General features: G+C 52.1%; 8 protein-coding genes across 8 annotated transcripts; 5 read left to right on the top strand and 3 right to left on the bottom strand.

Annotated features, from left to right (window-relative positions):
* Positions 1-716: 716 nt before the first annotated feature.
* PV08_05602 (uncharacterized protein) lies at positions 717-1,726 on the bottom strand (the record flags this gene model as incomplete). The annotated part of the gene is made up of 2 exons (XM_016379943.1): positions 717-1,209; positions 1,257-1,726. 2 exons carry the CDS (start codon positions 1,724-1,726, stop codon positions 717-719), a joined length of 963 nt encoding a protein of 320 aa, XP_016235770.1.
* A 1,938-nt stretch (positions 1,727-3,664) lies between these two features.
* On the top strand, positions 3,665-4,837 carry PV08_05601 (uncharacterized protein; the record flags this gene model as incomplete). The annotated part of the gene is made up of 1 exon (XM_016379942.1): positions 3,665-4,837. One exon carries the CDS (start codon positions 3,665-3,667, stop codon positions 4,835-4,837), a length of 1,173 nt encoding a protein of 390 aa, XP_016235769.1.
* Positions 4,838-5,923: 1,086 nt separating this feature from the next.
* PV08_05600 (uncharacterized protein) lies at positions 5,924-8,623 on the bottom strand (the record flags this gene model as incomplete). The annotated part of the gene is made up of 1 exon (XM_016379941.1): positions 5,924-8,623. One exon carries the CDS (start codon positions 8,621-8,623, stop codon positions 5,924-5,926), a length of 2,700 nt encoding a protein of 899 aa, XP_016235768.1.
* A 1,890-nt stretch (positions 8,624-10,513) lies between these two features.
* Positions 10,514-11,908, top strand: PV08_05599 (uncharacterized protein; the record flags this gene model as incomplete). The annotated part of the gene is made up of 5 exons (XM_016379940.1): positions 10,514-10,734; positions 10,809-10,995; positions 11,047-11,246; positions 11,318-11,418; positions 11,490-11,908. The coding sequence occupies 5 exons, from the start codon at positions 10,514-10,516 to the stop codon at positions 11,906-11,908; spliced, it is 1,128 nt and encodes a 375-aa protein (XP_016235767.1).
* A 936-nt stretch (positions 11,909-12,844) lies between these two features.
* On the bottom strand, positions 12,845-14,419 carry PV08_05598 (uncharacterized protein; the record flags this gene model as incomplete). The annotated part of the gene is made up of 1 exon (XM_016379939.1): positions 12,845-14,419. The coding sequence occupies one exon, from the start codon at positions 14,417-14,419 to the stop codon at positions 12,845-12,847; it is 1,575 nt and encodes a 524-aa protein (XP_016235766.1).
* A 791-nt stretch (positions 14,420-15,210) lies between these two features.
* On the top strand, positions 15,211-18,054 carry PV08_05597 (uncharacterized protein; the record flags this gene model as incomplete). The annotated part of the gene is made up of 3 exons (XM_016379938.1): positions 15,211-15,443; positions 15,493-17,536; positions 17,587-18,054. The coding sequence occupies 3 exons, from the start codon at positions 15,211-15,213 to the stop codon at positions 18,052-18,054; spliced, it is 2,745 nt and encodes a 914-aa protein (XP_016235765.1).
* A 696-nt stretch (positions 18,055-18,750) lies between these two features.
* Positions 18,751-19,140, top strand: PV08_05596 (uncharacterized protein; the record flags this gene model as incomplete). The annotated part of the gene is made up of 1 exon (XM_016379937.1): positions 18,751-19,140. The coding sequence occupies one exon, from the start codon at positions 18,751-18,753 to the stop codon at positions 19,138-19,140; it is 390 nt and encodes a 129-aa protein (XP_016235764.1).
* Positions 19,141-20,183: 1,043 nt separating this feature from the next.
* PV08_05595 (uncharacterized protein) lies at positions 20,184-21,969 on the top strand (the record flags this gene model as incomplete). Its single annotated transcript, XM_016379936.1, has 6 exons — positions 20,184-20,404; positions 20,479-20,900; positions 21,070-21,262; positions 21,393-21,513; positions 21,597-21,761; positions 21,874-21,969. The coding sequence occupies 6 exons, from the start codon at positions 20,184-20,186 to the stop codon at positions 21,967-21,969; spliced, it is 1,218 nt and encodes a 405-aa protein (XP_016235763.1).
* Between the last annotated feature and the right edge of the window lie 35 nt (positions 21,970-22,004).

Genomic DNA, 22,004 nt, shown 5'->3' with positions numbered 1-22,004 from the left:
GAGACTCTGGATTTAACTCCGACATATTGAGGTTGCTGAAAAGGAAGTATAGTAAAATGCGTGGTTTTACTAGTGGATACCTGAAGCGCGTGGCGCGTAGAGAACTTGACGTGTCTGACGTGTTTGATTGGCTAGCCTTACAATGACGAGGCTTTATCAAACCACTAACTGACAGGTGTCTCAAGCGAAATCGGGAACCGGGCTCATAACTATCGTGCAACGCTCACACAATGGGAGTTAAATGGGATGTATTGACGAGTCTGACCTCAATAACTATGAGGTCAAGGACTATGATATATATAGGCAAAAGGAGCGACTATTCTCTGTCCGGTCGAGGCCTCTTTCGTTGCCTCATCACAGGCCGCAAGTCGCCCTTTCCTTGTGAACCTTAATGGTTGCAACAAGCGCTCCGATAATTGGTAATAATTGGCAATAGACCGGCCTATATATTGCTGTCAACATGATATAGTTCAATGAGTGACTCGATAGTTGTGAAAAGAGTGTTGCGAAATGCGCAATAAGGAGCGTTCTAGGCGGCGGAGTTCCTCGGAGGCGTTCGGCGCGAGTATGGGGGTTGTAATGACACCGTCACAACTCAGCCTGTTCAACACTATCACAGCCATTACCTGGGGGGGGGGGGGGGGGGGTATCCGTCTGTTTCACCCTTATACATGTTTTCGTTCTCAGAAAGCCCTCACCGCGCCTGGGTTGAGCTTTCAGTCTGCGAAGCCACGCTTGCCATCGCCGTCAGCGTCAACGCGAGGGTCCAGTCGTTCTTTCAGACTGGGCTTGGTGTGAGTGTTGCTGCCAACTTCCTTCCTGTGTAGGTCATTTCCATTGCCCAAACCACCAACCCCGGAATCCTTACGGAGATTCGACTTGTCAGCAAGACCACCACCGACATCGTTGCCAGTAGTTCCAGCAGCTTCAGCACGATTGCGAGGGATTGCATCGTTACCAACACTGGTGCCAGTGTGACTGTTGCTCATGCTACTATTGTGATGACCACCCACTGCCTCTTTGGCTTCGAGGCCAAGCTTGTCAAGTGTGGTGGAGAGCTTCTCGTTGTACTTGCGAGGAGCACCCTCGTATTCTTCGTGAGCGCTGTGCTTACCCCCAGTGAGGACACCACCAGCATTCTTGAACTCATCAAGGGTCTTCATGGGCAAGGCGGACAAGCCGTGATGTTGGGCGGCGGCATAGTGAGTTCTATGTTTGTTAGTCAAAATCCTTCGGTAAAATGTGACGATACCTACTCATGTACAGGAATCGTGGTGTGGACCACTTCTGGTTGAATTGTCTCCTTGTGGACTACCGGGACCACAGTCTCATGGACGTGGTGGTGAACATGCTCGCCAGTGACGGATGGAGCTACAGATTGCGTCTGACGGACCTGTTCAGTGGTCCTGTGGTCTTTGAAGTGACCCAGCTCTGAGCTGAGCTTCATCTCGGTGTCTTTGGGGTTGTCATGGTGGAACTCTCGTTCTTCGGTAGGGAGGATGTTGTGGGTGTGCTTCTCAGGCAACTTTTCCTGGTGCTGAAGTGGTTGCACGGTCGTGTGGTAGTGGTGCTGATGAACTTCACGGTCAACGGCTTCAGTAGCCTCTTCGTGACGATGTGGTTTGATGGTTTCTCGAGTAACCGCTGGGTTGACGGTCTCTTCGACCGTGGTGTGTTGACCCCGGTGGCCAGTGATCTTCTGAACGGCTGCTTTGGCTGCTTCCATGTCTGCGAAAGGCGAGGTGGATGGCTGAGCTTTGGGATCTATTACAGGTCAATTTGAAAAATGTGAGTGAGGACTCGGAAAGAAGCCACAATCCAGGAACATGACGGGACTATATACACCGTCTCTGAGCGGTGGCCAGGACAAGAAGGATACATCGTCAGGGATGTGATATCATGGCACTTGCTGACCCTACCAGTACAGCATGAGCCCTCCGCGAGGGAACCAACACTCCGGCATTTACGGCCATGGCGTGTAAAACTGATCAGACGTGCAGGTCCCTGAAGGTTTCGTCAATCAGATCTGGGCGATGGAGTCGTTAGCCGAGTGTCGCCTATGGATCTTGAGCAGGGGGGGGGGTGACAGAGATGCATGCAACTAGCGAAGTATGACCGCGTCTGAAAGGTTCTTCGAATGCTCTCGAAAATGCTGATGATGTGATTGCAAACTCGAGTTCACACAGACATATGACGATTAGGTGCAATGTACGGATACTATGTCTGGGCTTTAAGAACAGCGCTGAGCCACAGCGTATGTAAGGACAGAAAGAGGAGTGGGGAGGCGACCCCGACACGAAAGGATGCTGTGCTCGTACGGGGTCGACAACGGTGGATGCCACTCACCAGCGACATAGCGATCATGGCAGCTGAAAGAGGACAATTCTATGTATCATAGTGCGTCATGAGTACTCCATAGAGATCAATAATGATGAAACAGGCGGTCCGGGGCATATGAGGACAGACCCTGTGTAGAAGGTTGTATGTACGATGGCGTAGAATACCTAGTTAGGACACAGTTTTGAGCACAGACATGGAAAGCGAGGATCATGATGGACGACACGGATGAAGCTTGATCGACAACTCACAAGCCACCAGCACAAAACTTCCGGCCAATCGTCCCATCCACGATCCTGGGACCAGAAGCGGTGATCATGGCATCGTTGATCCGTGATCTCTCACCTCGGTTCTCGTTACTCAATGTTCTAGGGATGATTTTCCGGGGCCTTTCCCATTCCTGACCAGAACCTCAATAGTGGCTTTTCGAAGGCACGTCTGCCCTGTTCATCGCAAAGAGTCTAGAGTCTAGAGCCTGAGGAGCCTATGCCGGTTGTAAGGCGTCCGAGGGTCCTTTTCGAGTGGAGGCAAAAGAGGCTCGCCGCATCACCGTCACCACGCAGGGCTCGGTTGCCATTGCTCCTGGTTTTCTGGCGATACTGATAAGTTTTGATTTTGACTGCTCAGTGATGATGCATGTCTATGATCTTTTAGCCTCAGCCCTGGCAACCAATTTCAGCAAGTGGCGCCGCGGAGAAAAAGGTTCGCCAGCGTCTCGGGCCTGAACACATTTGCCAAACTCTGCCTAGACCAGAGTCCAGGTTTAGGATTTATCTCGCTGAAGTCGCCACATCCCTGCAGAGCCAGAGGGGCCATGCTGAAGTTTGCAGCGTGGCTCTGACTACTACGACTCTACCGAGTCTAGGACTCCCTAACTAGGAGCCTAGAACTGCTCCGTATCTCGACAGTCGCCAGCGACCCCCCATCCGAAGCTCGGCTGCGAGCCTATTGTAGCTGCCTCTCACGGTTCTCTAGCTAACGTGTTTGCCCACCTCCTATGTCCAGCTCGTGGCATCCCAGTATTTAGGCCACTAGTTAGACCGGGTCAACCATGGCGACTAGTATCACTCAGGAGGTAAGCGAAAAGAACAGGGCAGCTGTGTCTGGCTGTGTTTTTCGTTTTGCGTAGTCGTCCCCATCGCCTCGTTTTCCACGTTTTGTTTCTGCGCGAGCGAGACGTCTGGGACTGGTCATGACGACAGTTTATACTTTGACTGAACTTTCGACATCACTACTGACAAGAAGCCTGGCGTGGCAACGGGCTCGATAATAGCGAAAATCCCCATCAAAACCGTTCGAGAGGCGCAGAGGACACTCACTCTACGTCATGTCGGCTGGTTTGAGCGAGGCGGCGACTCTCACTCACAACACCACTCGCAGCCGCAGTCGAAGCTGGAGCAAGGAAGCAAGCAACCGCCAGAACACGAGCAATGGCCCTACCGTCCGTCCAAAAAGGTCGCGCCGGTTGCAGAAACGTCCATCTTCCAATGCCTTGACTGTTTCTTCCACCACTGGCCCGATCGTGCCACCCGCTATGGTCCAGCAGCATCCTGACGAGAGCCTCACAGCCTTGCCTCAATTACGCACCCAGGCGATTCCCCAGCGCTCCTCGTCTCTTCGTAAACAACGGCTTCAGACCGCCGAGGGAGTAAGAGCCATATCTAAACCGTCCACTGAGCAACTCGGTGAACGGCCGCCGTCTGGCGACGCCCAGGACGCAGACCAGGAACCCGCCGCGGCGCACGACCAGAAACCTCCATCACCTCCCACTACATCTGCACGAGATCAATCCGGCCCTCACCAGCCTCCACGGACACCTCGTCACGTCCCATTAGCACCGTTCGATCCCTCACCTCTCAACCCTCTGTACCACATTCCGTCTCCAAAGATGTCCAACTTACCATTCCGACCAGCATCTTCTCCTTCGGCGTCCTCGTCTTCACCACCACAAACTCAGCCATCTACCACTCCCACCGTTTCCAGCACACCCCAAACCAGCTCCCCTCACTACAACGGACATACAATACTCCCGCCGGGCTTTCGACCCGGCTCTTCAACGCACCAGACAGACGTCGAGACAGCCTGGCAGCCTGCGGTGACGCGGGAAGTCGTCAAGGAACACACCGTCGAGATCGTGCAGGAACAAGTCACGCGCGAAATCCACGTGCACCACTACTACACGCACATCCAGCCCATCCGGGCCGTCGAGGTTCTCCCCGCGCGCCACTTCATCGTCGACCCCGCGACCGGCCAAAAGGTCGAGATCCCGGCCCCTGAAGGCTGGGAGATGCCCTCGGACATGCAGCCGCGGAAACTGAATCTTCCGGAGACGAACATCCTCGAGCCAATGTCCAGACACTATCTCGTCGACGAGGATCATCCTGAAGGAACGCCTGAGCCGCCACCCCGTGACTTCCAGAGACGCAGTCAATTGGAGCTCAACAAGATCGCTAGGGCAAGCCATACGGCGAAATGGTCACCGTTTCCAAAGGTCGATTGACATCGACATGGGCTTGGACCTTGCCTTGAACTGGACACTACTGCTGCTGCTACTGCTGCTGCTGATGTTGCTTCTGCTGCTGCTGCTGCTGCTGCTGCTGCTGTGGTGACATCAGAGGACAAAATAGCAGAAAGTTAGCGGGAATTACCTGGTTCCCGAAAGATAAACCGGACACCAACCCCAAGATATAAAATGTGCGACGAGATCCATGACAGCGATAAAATACCCATCATGCCCTTTTCAAAGAGTCGAAAAGCGATACACACCATCATACCATCCTATCCTATCGTATCCTACTTCATGCCAGGTGCCTACACGGCATGGTTTTATCCCGGAGACGATTACGTTCGAACCCCTGTGCAACTACCTGTTCATCTTACCTAAGGTATCTTCCTACGTAACTTGCCTACATCGTACCTAGCTACCCGGCCTACGTGCCTTTTCTACATCCCCATAGTACTGTATTATTAATTAATATTAATCTACACAAAAGTATCCTCGTGCACGTCATTCCAAGAACACAATATCTCAAAAACATTGCCATCAACAGCGCCTGGGTTGAGTTGATCCACGTATCTACCTGCCTACCTAGCCACCTTCCTTCCTTGAGATGTCCTGCAACGAAACGGAGGAGTCCTGGCGGTCTCAAAAGCCCGAAAAATACAAAACCCAATACCTGAGGTGTGATTGATTCATCTTCTTTCTCTCCCTGTCTGGGATTTCTGTGTCCTCTCTGAAGACTCGCAACGTGCTACGTAGGCACCTGTGCAATAGGTATTTCTAGACTAGCAGAGTAAGGTCAACGTACTGCCATTGATTCCTCTGGCAGCTCTCGGCCGAAGCGGCACAAATTACCATCGCCTTACAATCACGTTCAAAGCGCTTGATGCTCCTTGAAACATACCACGATATGAAAAAACAAACCAAACATGAAACTAAGAACGAATATCGAAAAAAGAATAGACTTCAAGAGTCCAATTGGGGTATCTTTCCTTTCCTTTCCTGGCTAACAACGACATCAACGCCACCATATCTCCTGTCTCAAGACCGGAGATCATTCCCTTGGCTTGCCAGACTCGAGCCTCCTCACCTGTTGCGATCGACGGGAGTGTTTCTCCAGAGAGTCTCTCCACTCAGTCGACTCACACTGGCGCTGATACTTCTCCACACTGTACTTCCGTCTCTCGCCGCAGCCAAGTTTTGACCTCCTGCATGTTGGCCGTTGAGCAAAGGTACGTCATCCTCAGCGTCGACAGCATGGCCTTGTTCGACGTCGTGGTTCGCATCGCGGAGGAGAGTCGGAATGGGAATGGCGGCACTCACATCCTCATTGGTCGTCTGAGCAGCGCGTTCCTGCACATCATCACTAGTTTGCTCGCCCTCCGTCACATCCTCCTCGTATCGGGAGTCTGTGCGCGCAAGACTCCGCACAACATCACCTTTGCAGATGGGGCATGTACGTCGCCGCGTCACAAGCCAGGGAGTTATGCACTCGGCGTGGAATTCGTGCCCGCATGGCAGAGACATGACTTGACTCTCGCCATCGATGTACTCTTCCAGACAAACTACGCATTCGATCTGGCGCCCTGTGTAGCGCTTCCGCCTGGCGAATTTTGATGGGCCCTTTTCTGACGGCGAAGTCAGGTTGCGAGCTTGGGAGGCAGTCGAGCCGGTACTTCCTGGAAATACGCTGTTGGTGGTCTGCGAGCGTGGTCGTGGGCGCGCCGAGGCATTCTGTGATGAGGAGATCAGAAGGGGGGACGTTGGTGAGGACGCATCTGAAGAGGCCACTTGCGACGATGTGGTCGAGGACGCTGGATTCATGGTGTGATACGTGCGGACAGGTAATCGCTCCACGACGGATTTGGGTGCACGCCATCTTCGTCGTCTGATACGCGAGCGCAACAGTAGTAGTGCATAGACCACCGTCAGCGTAATCAAGGGACTGATGACAAGCACAAGCAGCGTGTCAAAGAATGGGCTTGTCGACACACTTGTCGGTGTCAAGGTGACCCACAAACCCGGGTGGTCCTCATCCTCCTGGTGGCCTGCTATACTGTGCACTTGGGCAGAGCCTGCTTTAGCATCCTGTTCCTGTTTTGAGGCAGGTGTCCTGGGCGCTTCTTTTCTGGAATCCTTCGAGCTGAACAAATTGAGCCAGCCCTTTGCTTCTTCGACAGGAGCAGCATCAGCATGCTTTTGCTGCTGTTTCGACCGATCTTGCCCTCTGTTGTAACGGTTCGTTTGTTCGAATTTCTCATGAACATATTCGCCACTGCCCGGCGTAATACTGCCACCCTTGAGAGCGTCTTGAGCTTGACTGGACGGCTTGACGACATTGGTGGCTTCTGCTTGACTGCCTTTGCCAGCTTTTGGGTTGGCGACAACATTGGCAATGCTCTTCGACGGCTTTGGTGCCACCAAGTCGGTATCTCGCCAATCGTGGACGCCGATCACGAAGTCGTCCATTCCTGGTTTTTTAGAGGCTGTTGCTTCTGTTCTCAGCATTGATGTTGATAAAGTGGGAATGTTGGCCGCTGGCTTTGCATTTTTGCTCGACTTCACCGGCATGTCGTCGTCCCAGTCTTCTACGAGGACCCAATCGATGTTACCGCTGCTTGGTGGCCGGCGGCTGTCCTCGACATGCGAGAAAGGAGAATTTTCGTTCAGGCCAATCGCGCTGAGCACATTGCTTACCCAGCCCTTCTCAGTTTGAGCGGTGGCAGAATCCTTAGCTGGGACAATGGTCGGCTGCTGTTTCCGAGATTTGGTTGAAGTAAACACTGGCTTGCTGTCCTGCTGTTCATGATTGTTACCCTTCTGTGGGCCCTTCGCTGCTTTGTCCGAGCCCTTGCCAGAGCCAGCTTCGTCTTCGCCCGACTCAGGTGGCACCAGCGAGGCCAGAAGATGAGCCGAAGTATACGAGGTGAAGACGGCAGGTATAGTGACGTTCGATGTGTCTCCTTTGGCGTACATGATTGTTAATTGTGCTCCGCGTTCGTTGTCTCCCACAATAAGGGCTATACCTCCACGGCGTTGTGCCCATTTGACCTTTTCCAAAAATCCGCATCCGCCTCGGCTAAGCATCACGATCTTTCCGGCAATATCGGCGCTTTCTTGTAAAGATTCAATGTCGGCATGAGTTGGATTCTTTTGATCGGAGGGACCAATATTAGCAGGCTCGCCAGGGTGGCCAGGTGTAGCAGGGTTCGAGTCTGGAAGAGGGTGATGTAGATAGTCATCCGTTCCGTCGTCCTCCACGTTTTCCTGAAAGGGCTCTGAACCATCCAGATCCTCATCGCCTGCTTGGCCATCACGGCCCAAATCTCGGCGCTTATTGGAGCTTTCCTGTAGATGATCGACTTGAGGCAGGTTTTTCTCTCTCTTGGAGGTCTCCTCGCCCCAGCCTGGCACGTCAGAACAGCCTAACTCCCATCCCACAATATGAATATTCTCTTCTTTCAGGAGTGCATCATCTCCAAACCCCTTGCCCACCCACAATTGCCCGCTGAGTCCCCTCGAAGGCAGGCTCGGTCCAAACGCAGCAGGCCTGGCCAGGAAGAATGTAGAATTATCCGCTGTTAGGCTAATTATTGCTGAAGGCGGAAACAAGCTGGATGGGGTTTGGAATGAGAAGAACGCTCGCAGGCTACGTTGGCGAGGGGTGTAGCCGGTGTGAAAGGTGTCGGCATTGCTCTCGGATAATGAGAAAAGGGAGAAGAAAGTCAAGGCTATCGGGAGCGTTATGAAGAAGGTGAGGAGGAGAAGAAACCGTAGCGGCCTCATTCTGGCAAAGTAGAACTTCCCAGGCAGTCTAAGGAGTGGTTTATGGAAACGCCATCTGCTTTAAACAGTCGACAGGGGACAGAGCAACGCTGATAACGCTGAACACAAGGAAGGCGATGGTAAGAGTTGATACTCAAAAAAAAAGAGTGTTTCGATAAGTTGGAAGGGATGTGAGTGAAGTGTCGATCAAGCCTTGGAGCCTGATCCGGGGTGTGAACTTGTCATGGGATGCAAGTGAGGGCGCAGGCGGGATCGTGTATCCGTATCATGACCACATACGGGCGCGTCTAGGGAATGGGAGAAGCATGGTCACGTGCGCTGATAGTTCAGAGTAAACGGGCCTTTAAGTGCAATTCTTGCAGACGCGCCCTGAGGCGCCATACGTCCCAAGGACCAGACAGTCTCAGGATAAAAGTCAGACTCAGCTATTCTTGTCACCAAATACTGCGCATATGCGGCGTTCATTGATGTTCTTGCGAGACACTAAGGATACATCACTACGATCACCACCACATGGTGATGCTGCAGCATTAGACTGACGCCTAAGATAGTTTTGATCAGGCTTTGTCTCTCACTCAGACATGGATACGGAGTACTTTGCAGGTCAATCTCCTTTGATCCAACTCCGTGGACGAGACAATGCCTCGTTCAAGGAGACTTTGTGTACACGTGCTAGAAACGCAGCGTGAATAAAATCTGCTGCGCCATATTGCTGAGACTCTCTTGTGAGGAGCGAGTTTCGTATATGGAGATCCAGTGTCCCAAGGAGTCTCTACTCCGTACAGTCTTGGGAATGTTCCTTTGATCTGGAATTTGGAGATATGCATCTCGACCAGCGAAAATTGCACATTGTATTTGAGGATAATTGTGCATGTAACTGGATACAAATCAAATGCACTATAAGCGGATCTTCGGGTAGAAAGCAATGCTACCCTCGCATAAATGGCCAGACACGACGAAGCCCTGTATAACGACGATCGAGACGATCCGCAAGCGTTATGTGGACGGGGAGCGCCCATCGGTAATCTTGTCGCAGTACATTATTGTAGTCCGTACAGTGGAAACAACTTATAAGACGGAGATCCTCTTCGCCAGGTTCTATGATACGGTCCATAGGCCAATTGAATGGCCCAGTGGGAGATGCGATGAACCTTTGGCTATCCCAAGACAGTGGGCGCCTTGGAGAAGTATTTATTTACCAAGGCCCGCCCAGCCTTTCCTGGCCGTTTGTGACATTTCTAGGTTCTTGGAAAGACACAAAGTTGCGGAAACGCTGGAGAAGCCTCAGCTCAACTCGCGGGACTTGGGACTGGCAAACCCCGAAGTGCAGTGTCTACTCGTCCTCGTAGTGGCAACAGCCACCAGAAGCCCAATTGATGCTCGCTGTCTCTGCCGCTTTCGTCATGACGGCATCGATTGTCGAGAAGTGATGATGATCACCATCTCCGATCCCCTTCCTTCCAGCGAGCCAGATGCCCATCAGGTCGCTACAAATCGATCTTTTAGCTTTGGATGGCGCCCATGTCCCATTCACGAGACGCTGCCGCGTACTACCGCTTTGATCAACATGTGTTGTCCTTATCACCCACATGTCTGCTGACGATGATGTTGGTGGAGGAGATGGCAGGATGTCAGGGTCGCCCATCGACCCTTGAAGTCCTTCGTATGGCACCTGTTGTCTTCAGCTGAGTCGACCATTTTTCCTATGCATTCTTATCCTTGCAGCTTTTCAGCCTTCTGTTCGTGCCGTGGGCTTTGTCGCGTCGGGCAGCCATCTGACCTTGATCGTGTTCCCTCTCAACCTATCGTACGCTCGCAAACAGCCTAGTTCTCACTTTGACGCTCTTTCGTTGCAAAAGAAACAATAAAATCCGCAGCAGACGTTCCAACATGGACAATATTCGGGCGAAGTCTGGCTTCCTTCCTGGTCTCTTTGGCCACAGAAGGGGAAGAGTCAAGACGGCAGAGAATTCCACTGGAGCGACACCACAAGGCGAAGATGAAAAGATGCAAGGCCCGAAGGCTCATCCATTCTTCCTAAGGATTCCCAACGGCCCTCGAAACCACTTCGTGGCCATGTCTGGCGAATTCGTTGGTACATTTCTCTTCCTGTACGTTTGCCCCATGCTCGTGGCTCCTGACGGGCAACAAGATGCGCTGACGAGGCTTTTGCCATATTTCCCAGCTTCTTCGCATTTGCTGGCACGCAGGTAGCCAACACTCCTCAAACCACCACCGGCAGTACCAGCACCAACCTCCCTCAAGGCCCGAACCCGGCACAACTCCTGTATATCAGCCTCTGCTTTGGCTTCTCGCTTGCTGTCAATGCGTGGATATTCTACCGGATCTCAGGTGGCCTTTTCAACCCAGCTGTGAGTGGTGTATTTTAGGAGAAAGACGAAGTGGCTGAGCACTGTATACAGGTGACGCTGGGCCTCTGCCTTATCGGCGCAGTTCCCTTCCTACGCGGGTTCCTCGTCTTCATTGCACAGATGCTCGGAGCCATGGCGTCTGCAGGCGTCGTCAAGGCCCTGTTTCCCGGTCCTCTGGCCGTCACGACTTCTCTCAGTGGAGGGACGAACAAGACACAAGGATTGTTCATTGAGATGTTTCTCACAGCCCAGTAAGCAAAAGAACCGGGTTTCTTATCCACCCACCACTTTTTTAAGACCACTAACAGTGGGTTCGCTACAGACTCGTCTTCACCATCCTCATGCTCGCAGTTGAGAAGCACAAGGGCACATTTCTCGCTCCGGTTGGCATCGGGCTTTCTCTATTCATCGCCGAACTGGCCGGTAAGTTCCAACGAGGAGGGAATCCAGTACAGTACACCTTTTCCGGTGCCGAAGCTGATTAAACTACCAAGGCGTCTACTACACCGGTGGTTCTTTGAACCCTGCTCGGAGCTTTGGTCCCTGCGTTGCCAACTCCTACTTCCCCCCCGAACATTGGATCTACTGGCTTGGCCCTTTGCTGGGCTCTTTGATCGCCTCCGGCTTCTTCTGGTTCATCAAGAGCTGCGAATACCAAACTGCCAATCCTGGCCAGGACTTTGACGATCTGGAGGCTTCCGCTTACAATCCGGAATTGGACATCACTCGACCCGTCGTCAGCCCCACGGCGGTGATTGAACCAGTTTCCTCTCGCGACGGGGTGCCGAGGACTTCCAAGGACTACCGGACCACATCTCTTCTCTCCGCGCAACGTGTCACGTCCTCCCAGGACAATGAGAGGGCCAGTAGTGGCGCTACGGCTCCGGTGCACCACAGAACTACCCTTGACTGATCGACTCACCGTCCATCTTATCTACCTTGGAAATGGGGGTCTACTCGAGTCCCACACCACTTTCTAAATAGCTCTGCGTCGATGTTCTTGCTTTTGCGAATACCCCGGGCTCCAAATCATGCTCAAGCGTGCAAGCGGTTATCAAGTTTGAATTCTTACGAGCTGAACCGAGTTTGTCATCGAAAACACCATGTGGCATTTGAATGTTTAAGTTGATGGTAGTACAATGGATATTGCTAGTACAGATTTCCTTTCGAGTATATGGATGGACATTTTTAAAACAGCGATGCAACAGTAGTACCCACACAGGAGACAGAAGGACGGGAGTCAACAAATCAAATTCATATCAATCTGTTTCACACTTGCTAGCTACCACACCGGCTGGCAAAGTTGACGCATTCAGTCTCGTGGGTGTGGCCATGTCGCTTTCAAGATGTCAGATTGGCTCTTGAACATCTGAAGAGAGTGACTCCTTGTGGAAGACTGCCGCCCTGTACCGACACAGGATGTATACCTCGTCCCAGACACCGAGGTCCAGCCATCCTGGCGCCTGAAGATTCTAGCTGAGAATGCGAGGGCGGAGTCATACGTAAGACCGTACAAACGACAGCTCAACGATCATCATTCGGTATGGAAGAAGGGTCTTTCTCGTGATGGCGCCATTACCGCTTGCAGTTCAGTTTGATGGCTTTAAAAGCATCAGCTAGTCGGTTAGAAAGTGCTGTGGCAGCCTTTTCCATCTTTCTTCAACCTCGATTGCCTTGAAATATCCGGGTTCGCTTTTGATGGCTGATTGGTAGGACTTCACGACACGCCAACAATGAACAGCTCGCGCTCATACCTTGAGGCTCGAGCTTCATGCCCTGTCAAGCACGAAAATTCGAACACTAGACCATGAAGCTGGCTAGTCTTTTCTGTGCCTAGAGGACGCGCATCTCATGAAGCGTATTTGCTGTGTATCCTTTGAATCTGCTCCTGCACGTTTGGAGGCGGTTGGGTTTGCTGAACCTGTGGTTGGCCCGGTATGTCGAGTTTGGCCCGCTTTCGCCGCTCCTCTTCCTCCTGCTCGCCGAGGACGCGCGCCGCGGCTTCGGCCACAGGGTCTGCGCCAGAGTTTGCGCCGGTGCCATCAGTTCGTGCTCTGAGGCGCTTGAGATTCGCCGCGACGTCCGTGCCGCCGAGATTAGTCGTTGAGAAGCGTGCGGCAGCCTTGGATTGTTGTTCCTTCCAGCGTGGATCGAGCAGCTCGATACGCAAATGTGCATCGAGCTCGGCGACAGGGATTTGTTGACCGCAGTTCGGGCACAGGGCCGTTGCGGCGCGGGCGGCTCGTTGCTGGGCGCGGGGAACGTAGTCTTGCTTTATACGCATAGGAGGTTGGCCTGGAGCTGGTGAGGCTGTTGGTTGAGGTGCGGGTGAGTACGATGCAGGAGGTGGGATCTGGGGAGGCATAGCAGCGGGGACGGGTGAAGGTTGCGGCGGGAGGGGTGAGGGTGTATATGCTGGCATTTGGACTTCGGGAACCTGGGGTGGGGGGTTTTGGTATCCATTCTGCTGTTGTTGTTGAGAGTATGGGTCTGTATATCCGGCATAAGCATAGTCCATGTCGGACGTTGGCATAGCTTCTTCGATGCGCATGTCCGGTCTCGCCAGACTCATCATAGCTTTCTGCTCGAGGCTGGCGGATTGAAGGTCGTTTAGGGTTGTGGGTGGAGGGAGATCGGCTTGGTCGTCTGCTTCTGTAAAGAGGACCGTCTCGACGACAACAAAATCATGCCAATCTATTTGAGCGTATGCCAGACGCTCTGCTTCCTCGGCCTCTTCTTTCTTTTGCTTTTGTGTGTCTTGCCATTTGACGTACTCTGATCGCTTCTTTGCTCTTTCCAGCACACGGAATCGATCTTGAATGTTCGCCTGGAGCGCTTGTATGCGTGCCTGCTCTGCTTTTTGACCTTCAGGTCCGGTCTGTAGTAGAATGGTATACTGATCTACCAGGCGCTGGAAGAAATTGTATAGAGAATGCTGAGGTCGGAGAAAATCGAATTGGAAGTTTCGTGCTTCGCGAGCTGCGAGAGAAGTCATCCAGCTTTTTCCTTTGCGGGCTACGTGTAGCGCCGTGAGTTTGACAACTTCAAGATCTAGCGCAGAGATATTGGGCATACGGGCGCTGAACTGAAACTCTGGAGGCGGTTCGGGTCCTTTGGGTTTTTCTGGGACGGGCGTCGCGTCTCCAGCTCGGCCTGCTGAGACGGCAGTGCCACGGCCGGAGCGCACCTCATCCAAGCGCCACTGATAGAAGGGAGCATAGGCATCGGCAGGATTGAGGAAGGAGAATTTGGGGTTTGACACTTCTTTGTCTCGAATGCGATCCTCGAATACCGTTCCGTTACGAGCGACATAGCCTGCGGTCTTCTCAATGATCGCGCGGATATCCTTTGGAGGTAGAACGACGCCATCAGGAGGCTTAGAGACCGACTCGGGCAGGTCTGGGACTGCGCCATTTGAAGTCATGGTGGTCGCGAAGTCGTTGAGATTTGTTTCCACCTCTTGCCTCCAGGTACAACTTGCTCTGTAAAGCCGAATAGCGTTTGTTTAAAACAACCTTATCTCTGGTATCCTCTACTCGGCATCGGGAAAGGTTGTCGTAGTGACTGTATGGCAGAGAGGTTGATCAGTCATGGGGCGTTGTAGTCGAGTATGCATGAAATTGTAGAATTCAGTGCAGACTTTCTTTGGGAAGACGTGGTTAGTGTGGCTAGTGCAAGGCTGTGGCTGGTGCACAAGCAAGTACGAGTACGAGGCATATTGGCACTTTAGTGGGGAGCTCGAATAGGCGAGCCTAACTGACTAGTGCGCCTGGAGAGCCCGAACTTACTTGACACCTTGTACCTAAACTTATGGTGAGGCCGCGCGACTCCAGGCTTGTCACATTGACAGGGGCCGCGACTGCGGCTTTCACTGTTCACGACGCGCATGTGGCCTCTTGTGTCACTTTTTGACTGCGAATTGATGCATCCATAGAACAACTTGTCCTGTCAGTCTCTCCTGAACATTTGTCCTTTTCTTCGCCCTTTCAATCCCCTCGCACATATTCTCTTCTTCTATGCTTGTTGTTCCTACCTCTCTTAATATGGTCTTCTGACCTGTTTAATGAATCTCCGTCTCTTTCCTGTCTCTCTTTGACCACGTTTCCCCTGTCTCCATTTGGGGGCGGAATCATCAACCACTCTTGTGCGACAATCCTCGAGTCCAGAGCGAGAACTATCCCGCAAATCCTCAGTTGACCTCTCTCCTACGCAATCATGGCCTATAAACCTCGAAAGAATGGAACTCTACAAAAGGGCCAGTCGCCGGGGCCCACAAAGGCAGTCACACCGAAAAAGACGAGCTACGCATCAGAAGGAGTAACAGACAACGATGTCTTCCTCCTTCCCGTATCCGACTACCAGCTCATGGGGCTGTTGACGATGCTCGCTGCGGTGGTGCGGCTGTTCCGGATCTACCAGCCCTCAAGTGTAGTCTTCGATGAGGTTCAGTGAGTTTGTCCACTTATTCAGGAAGAGGGCGTGCTAATGACTTGATAGCTTCGGTGGTTTTGCAACCAAGTACATCAAGGGAAAATTCTTTATGGACGTCCACCCGCCTTTGGCTAAATTGCTCATCACACTCGCCGGTTGGGCCGCCGGGTTCAAGGGTGATTTCGACTTCAAAGATATCGGAAAGGATTATCTGGAGCCAGGCGTCCCCTATGTTGCGATGCGCATGTTACCCGCAATTCTTGGTGTCCTTACGATCCCTACTATCTTCCTCACCCTGAAAGCTGCCGGATGCAAGACGATTACAGCTTCGTTGGGAGCGGCCCTGCTCATTTTTGAGAACGGCCTGGTCACACAATCCCGACTGATTCTGCTCGATTCTCCATTGGTAATTTGCACTGCTTTTACTGCTCTGGCATGGACTTGCTTCAGCAACCAGCACGAACTCGGTCCTGAACGAGCGTTTGATGCCAGTTGGTGGTTCTGGCTAGCTGCAACAGGTCTCGGTCTAGGAGCGACTGTCAGCGTCAAATGGGTTGGCCTCTTCACGATTGCTTGGGTCGGCAGCTTGACCGCGTTGCAACTGTGGCTCCTGCTCGGTGACACTGTCAATGTCCCAGCGAGAAAGTGGTTCAAGCACTTGTTTGCTCGGATCTTCTGCTTGATCGTCATTCCGGTTGCATTTTATGTCGGCATGTTTGGCATCCACTTCCTGTGTCTAGTCAACCCTGGCGATGGTGATGGATTCATGTCCTCTGAATTTCAAGCCACGCTCAACAATAAGGGCATGGCCGATACCCCTGCGGATGTGGCTTTTGGTAGCGAGGTATCTATCAGGCATCACAACACACAGGGAGGCTACCTTCATTCTCACTCTCACATGTACCCCGGTGGTAGCAAACAGCAACAGGTCACACTATACCCACACAAAGATGAAAACAATGTTTTCCTCCTTGAAAATCAAACCCAACCAATCACCGCAGATAACATCACTATTCCTGGGCCTCAGGCTTGGGGCAATCTCACTGACGGCCCTCAATGGATCAAAGACGGCGACGTTATTAGGCTCTACCACACCATGACTCACCGACGCATTCATTCTCATGATGTTCGACCTCCGATCACCGAAGCAGAGTGGCAGAACGAAGTGACTGCTTATGGTTATGAAGGCTTTGAAGGCGATGCCAATGACCTCTTCCGAGTTGAGATTGTCAAGTCCATGTCTGACGGCGAGGAGGCTAAAGAGAGACTGCGAACCATCCAGACAAAGTTCAAGCTCGTGCACATCATGACTGGCTGTGTTTTGTTCTCCCATAAAGTCAAACTCCCGGATTGGGGTTTCGAGCAACAGGAGGTCACTTGCGCTAAAGGCGGAACGCTGCCAAACAGCGTTTGGTACATTGAACAAAACTTCCATCCTCAGCTGGATGAAACAGCTGAAAAGGTTAACTACCGGAATCCCGGTTTCTTGGGCAAATTCTGGGAGTTACAGAAGGTGATGTGGAAGACCAACGCAGGCCTGGTCGAGTCACATGCCTGGGATTCTAGACCTGGTTCATGGCCAATCTTGCGACGTGGTATCAATTTCTGGGGCAAAGACCATCGCCAGATCTACCTTCTTGGGAATCCTGCGATCTGGTGGTCGTCCACCCTCGCCATCCTGACATATGTTGTCTTCAAGGGGATTGCTGTCCTTCGATGGCAGCGAAGCTGCAACGACTATTCAAATGTCACTTTCAAGCGATTTGACTACGAAATCGGCCAGACTGTATTGGGCTGGGCGCTGCACTATTTCCCGTTCTACCTCATGGCGAGACAACTGTTCTTGCATCACTATTTCCCAGCACTCTACTTCGCCATTATTGCGATGTGCCAGATCTTCGATTTTGCTGCGAACCGGATTGCTTCCCTCGGTTTGAAACAGCGTCCTGAAATCGGTCGTGCTGTAGCAGTTCTTTTTGTCGCGTTCGCTGTTGGAGTGTTCACTCTCTACGCGCCCCTCGCGTACGGGAACACTTGGACGCAAGATCAATGCAGGGCAGTCAAGCTCTTCGACACATGGGACTTTGATTGCAATACCTTTTACCACGATGTAAGACCTTGTGCATTCTCACCATCGACATTGAAGCTAACAGACCGCAGTACTCTCAGTATGCTGAATCCCAGCCGAATGTAGGGGGTGCCACTCCCACAGTCCCTTCAGCACAAGTTGCTTCGACACGAAAAGATGACCCATCGGCGGTGACTCCACAAGCTGCTGAACCCAATGTCGTTGGCCTAGAAGAGCGCGTGGAATACCGTGACCAAGATGGAAACTTGTTGGACGAGGAGCAAGTCCAAGCCCTACTGAATGAAGGAAAAGCTTCGTTCCAGACTAGATACGAAACAAGAACACGACTTGTTGACGAAGAGGGCAACGAAATTAACCCGTCGGGTGTTGCGCCAGACCATCCTGACGTCGAAGGCCAAAATCCTTCAACGAGGGGCGTACCCGAAGAGCAGGCCAAGAACAAGCCTGCGGAAGCCAACGCTGGAGGGTCAGCAAAGGTAGATCAGGGGGATGAGAGTAAAGCAAAGCCTGCGAGCGATGCTAGCGAGGCGACAAAGTGAGATAACAGATCTCCTCTTAGTTTCTGACTTCAGTCACGAATGATCTGGTCAAAATGAATTGTGAGGTAGGGCAGAGCAACAGAGTTTCGCATGTAATAACATGGACAAAGACAGATAAAAGATCAAAAGAATACGAATGTCATTGGCAATATGTCCTCGAAGCCAGATCACTGAGTTCTTTTCCACTAGCATCGCATCTTCAGATTGTCTTCCAGGTTGACTGCGCGGGGCCTCGAATCGTGGAATCGTGGCGTCTCATGATGAATTTGGAGGGAGGCATTGCTGTGCCAAAGCCACTTTAAGCGCTGCCACATCTCAGTCGCGTTTCGTCGGTGAAGAGCCAGCTTGGCCCGGCCCAGCGACTAACAAGCGCCTTGCTAAGAACAGCGACCTTGTAAGTCGAGGGCGATAGCTTCTTACCTCTGATGAGATAGCAACCTTCGCCATCGCAAACATGCGGCCAGTCATCAAATACTTTCTTTGTATTATTGCGACGCCTCTCTTGAGCGAATTCCCTCTCCACATTCTCGAATGTGTCGACGAAAAAGATGCTCTGGCCGCTGCTGATGATTGCCAATCCGGACATACGATGTCGGAGTACGATGAGAGCGCCAAAAAGTCCCTCGCGACAGCAATGCCAACAACAACCTCACTGATGTCGACACCATACCGCCGAGGAATACGGCTTTCATTACAATGTTGGCGATCGTTGGGATTGTTATCCTTTACATGCTGTGGCATGTGATTACCTTCACCTGTCAGATGCAACTCAGCAAGCAAGAGTCTCTATTCTTCCAGTGCTTCTACTGGAGTTTGACTCTGCCCGCAACTGCTCGTCTCATATACGGGCTCAGCGGCTGCGCAAGATACTACGTCTACGTTTATCGCCCTCGCTGGCTGCCGCGAGAGACACCGCTCCGAGAGCAGGCATTTCAGGCCTGCGCCATAGCGTTGGCCGTGACGATGAAGCTTTTGGCTGTTGTTTTTGTAGGATTCCTGGTTAAGATATTGGTGTATGACAACTTGATGAAGCTAGCGGTCACGATCTTCCGTGTCAAGGACGAATACAGTCATGTCTTTGGATAGGGTTCTCTTTCTGACGCGATCTCAAAGGCGGACGACACGCCGAGACCTTAAAGCTGCAGTGGCGGCTGAAGATTTCGCGGGCATCCCTTTGACGACTGCAAATCGGGACCAAAACGCCTCGAGCCCGGCCAATCATTGCCCCATTCGTACGAATGTATCTCTTCGCCATTCCGACATCGGCTACATCAAAGCATCCCGTAACCTCGCATGAGCTGCAAATACCCGCCGCAGAAGGAAGTCCACTACTACATGAGCCATATACAATTTCCTATCTTTTCGTTCAGGAAAGGGAGCGAGACTGCTAAATCTAGCATGTGAGGGAACGTTCATAGAGGGCCTCGACAGTGCCAAGCAGAGTATGGGGATCCCCTCCACCTGGGGAAAAATGGGGAAGGAGAGGGCTTAATTCCGTGCTTCGTTGGTGCCGGGAATGGAGAGAAGGGCGCCATGGGCAAGGAAAATTAGGCAGCTGTATACATAGTAGGGGCAGGGACATGCCAGGATCAGTGAGTGATATCCGAAACCAATGCCTAGCGTGAGAGGCCGGTGTAACCGATCTCTTAGGAGTCAGATTGGGGGCCCTTGTAGCTCAGGCAGCTGCTCGTGGGCGCTCAGGGAGCGCTCAGTGATATTCAGCCAAGGGCTCAGTTAAAGCTCGGGGTAAAGCAGCCTTCGCTCACCCTCTAGGATCAAACTGTAAACGGCAATTAGGTTTTCCGTTCTCTAGTAATCTAGGTAGTCGAGCTTGCTTCGGCATCCTTCTCGAGGACCCCAAGTTCTGCGATCTCTCTGGGATGAATCCTTTAGTTTCGGAAGAGCCAAGTTTCGCTATCTTTACATCTCCGTGAGTCACTCTGAATCAAGTCTGCAGATCTGTCGCAACCTTGGAAGAGATCTAGACGTGGAGGGGGAACAACCAGCTCACTGATCCCAGTGTACACATTGTAAGACACTAGACGAATATACAGTCCAAGTACTCAGGATCTCGGACTCAACTCGTGTTACTCTACAACCTCTTGACATCCAACTCAGTCTTTCTCAACATGGCGGAATACGACAACATCCCGTGCAGAGCAACCGTCAGACTGGATAAGTTCAAACTAGCAATCTCCGACGAGCAGATATCAGACCTCAAGACTCTGATTCGCTTGTCACCTCTTGCTCCAGAGACATATGAGAATCTGCATACCGACGATGGTCACTTTGGAGTCAGTCATGAATGGATGAAGGAGGCCAAAGAACGCTGGCTGCACGGATATGACTGGTATGTCGCCGTGCTCTGTTCTCGTTCTCAAGCTTCCAAGCACAGAATCCTGACTCTGGTGAAACTGAGATTAGGCGTAAAGTGGAAGCGCACAACAATTCTTTCCCTAATTTCATTGCTCACGTCGAGGACGATGATGGCGAGACATACCGTATGCACTTTGCCGGGCTCTTCTCGAAACGGGAAGATGCAATCCCGATCCTGTACATGCACGGTTGGCCCGGTAGCCACTTCGAGTGCCTCGACATCTTGAACTTGTATCGCAGAAAGTATTCACCGGACAATCTACCTTACCACATCATCGCCGCCACGTTGCCAGGGTGGACGCTCAGTTCGGGTCCACCTCTGACGCGAGACTTCGACACGCTGGACATTGCACGTCTCATGAACAAGTTGATGCACGGGCTCGGGTTCGGTGCTGGCTACGTTATCCAAGGTGGCGATATTGGCTCGTTTACGGGTAAAGTCATGATTGGAGTGTACGATGAATGCAAAGGTGAGTTTCTGGCCCCCCAAACGCGATGATCCCTTGACAGATTAGAAAGCGAAACTGACTCGAGGGTCTCTGTGTGTACAGCTGCGCATTGTAAGTGTACCCACTCACATTTACCTGCGTGCCTTGAAAAGCGCAAGTGGTAACGGGAAATGTTGCATGCGATCAATAGTCAACTTTGCTGCGCAAAACCAGGTGCCGCCGGGCGTGGACGAGAGTCAATTCACTGAGGTAGAGAAGCATCTTATGGAGACGAGGGCAAGAGCGTTTTATTTGACTGGAAACGCATACGCAAGGGAACACGGAACGCGGCCAGCGACCATCGGGTTTGCTCTGTCCGCCAGTCCACTTGCCCTTCTCGCCTGGTACGACGTGATCCTTGCGCGCATCATGCAACATCAGCACTTCCAGCTAGATGCCTGTGAGGCTCTGAGCCGACGGATGGATGGATTGGCTCTTCTGTTTTCGACTGACGGCTGACGCATGGTTTGCTAGGATCGGCGAGAAATTCATCGAATGGACCGACGTGACTCCTCCTCTCGACCAGATCCTCGATTCGATTTCACTATACTGGTTCACACAGTCCTTTGCACGTTGCATCTATACTTATCGAGAGGTGAGGTCAAGGACGATCACACCTTAGCCGTGTGTGATGATATCCATTTTCCCTTTACTCACTCGTCTGTTTCTCTGATCTAGTACTCGGGAGTCCCGGGCGGGCGCGTCTTGCCGCACAGCGAACCCAAATACAACAATCGCAAACCGATCGCGTGGTCATGGTACCCCAAGGAGGTGTTCCCGGTTCCGAAAGCGTGGGCGGTCGCGCAGGATATGAATCTTGTGCAATTCAGACAGCATGAAGTGGTCAGTTTTCAGTCGTCGTCTTGTCGTTTTCAGTTTCTTTCCTACGCAGGAATATGTGGATCCACTTCTAGTCATAGAGAGAATAAACTGACACATTCTACGTCTTTTATAGGGAGGCCACTTTGCGGTAATGGAGCAACCGGAGGAGATGTTGCAGGACATGGAAGATTTTCTGCAGACGATCGGATGGCCTTTGAACAGTGAGTAGCACGCCGTGGCCCGTGAGGATACATCGGTCAGCTT

Source organism: Exophiala spinifera, assembly GCF_000836115.1.
Source record: "Exophiala spinifera strain CBS 89968 unplaced genomic scaffold supercont1.4, whole genome shotgun sequence".
Taxonomy (NCBI): Eukaryota; Fungi; Ascomycota; class Eurotiomycetes; order Chaetothyriales; family Herpotrichiellaceae; genus Exophiala; species Exophiala spinifera.
Note: the sequence above shows the minus strand (reverse complement) of the source record. Positions and strands in the feature narration are given on the sequence as shown.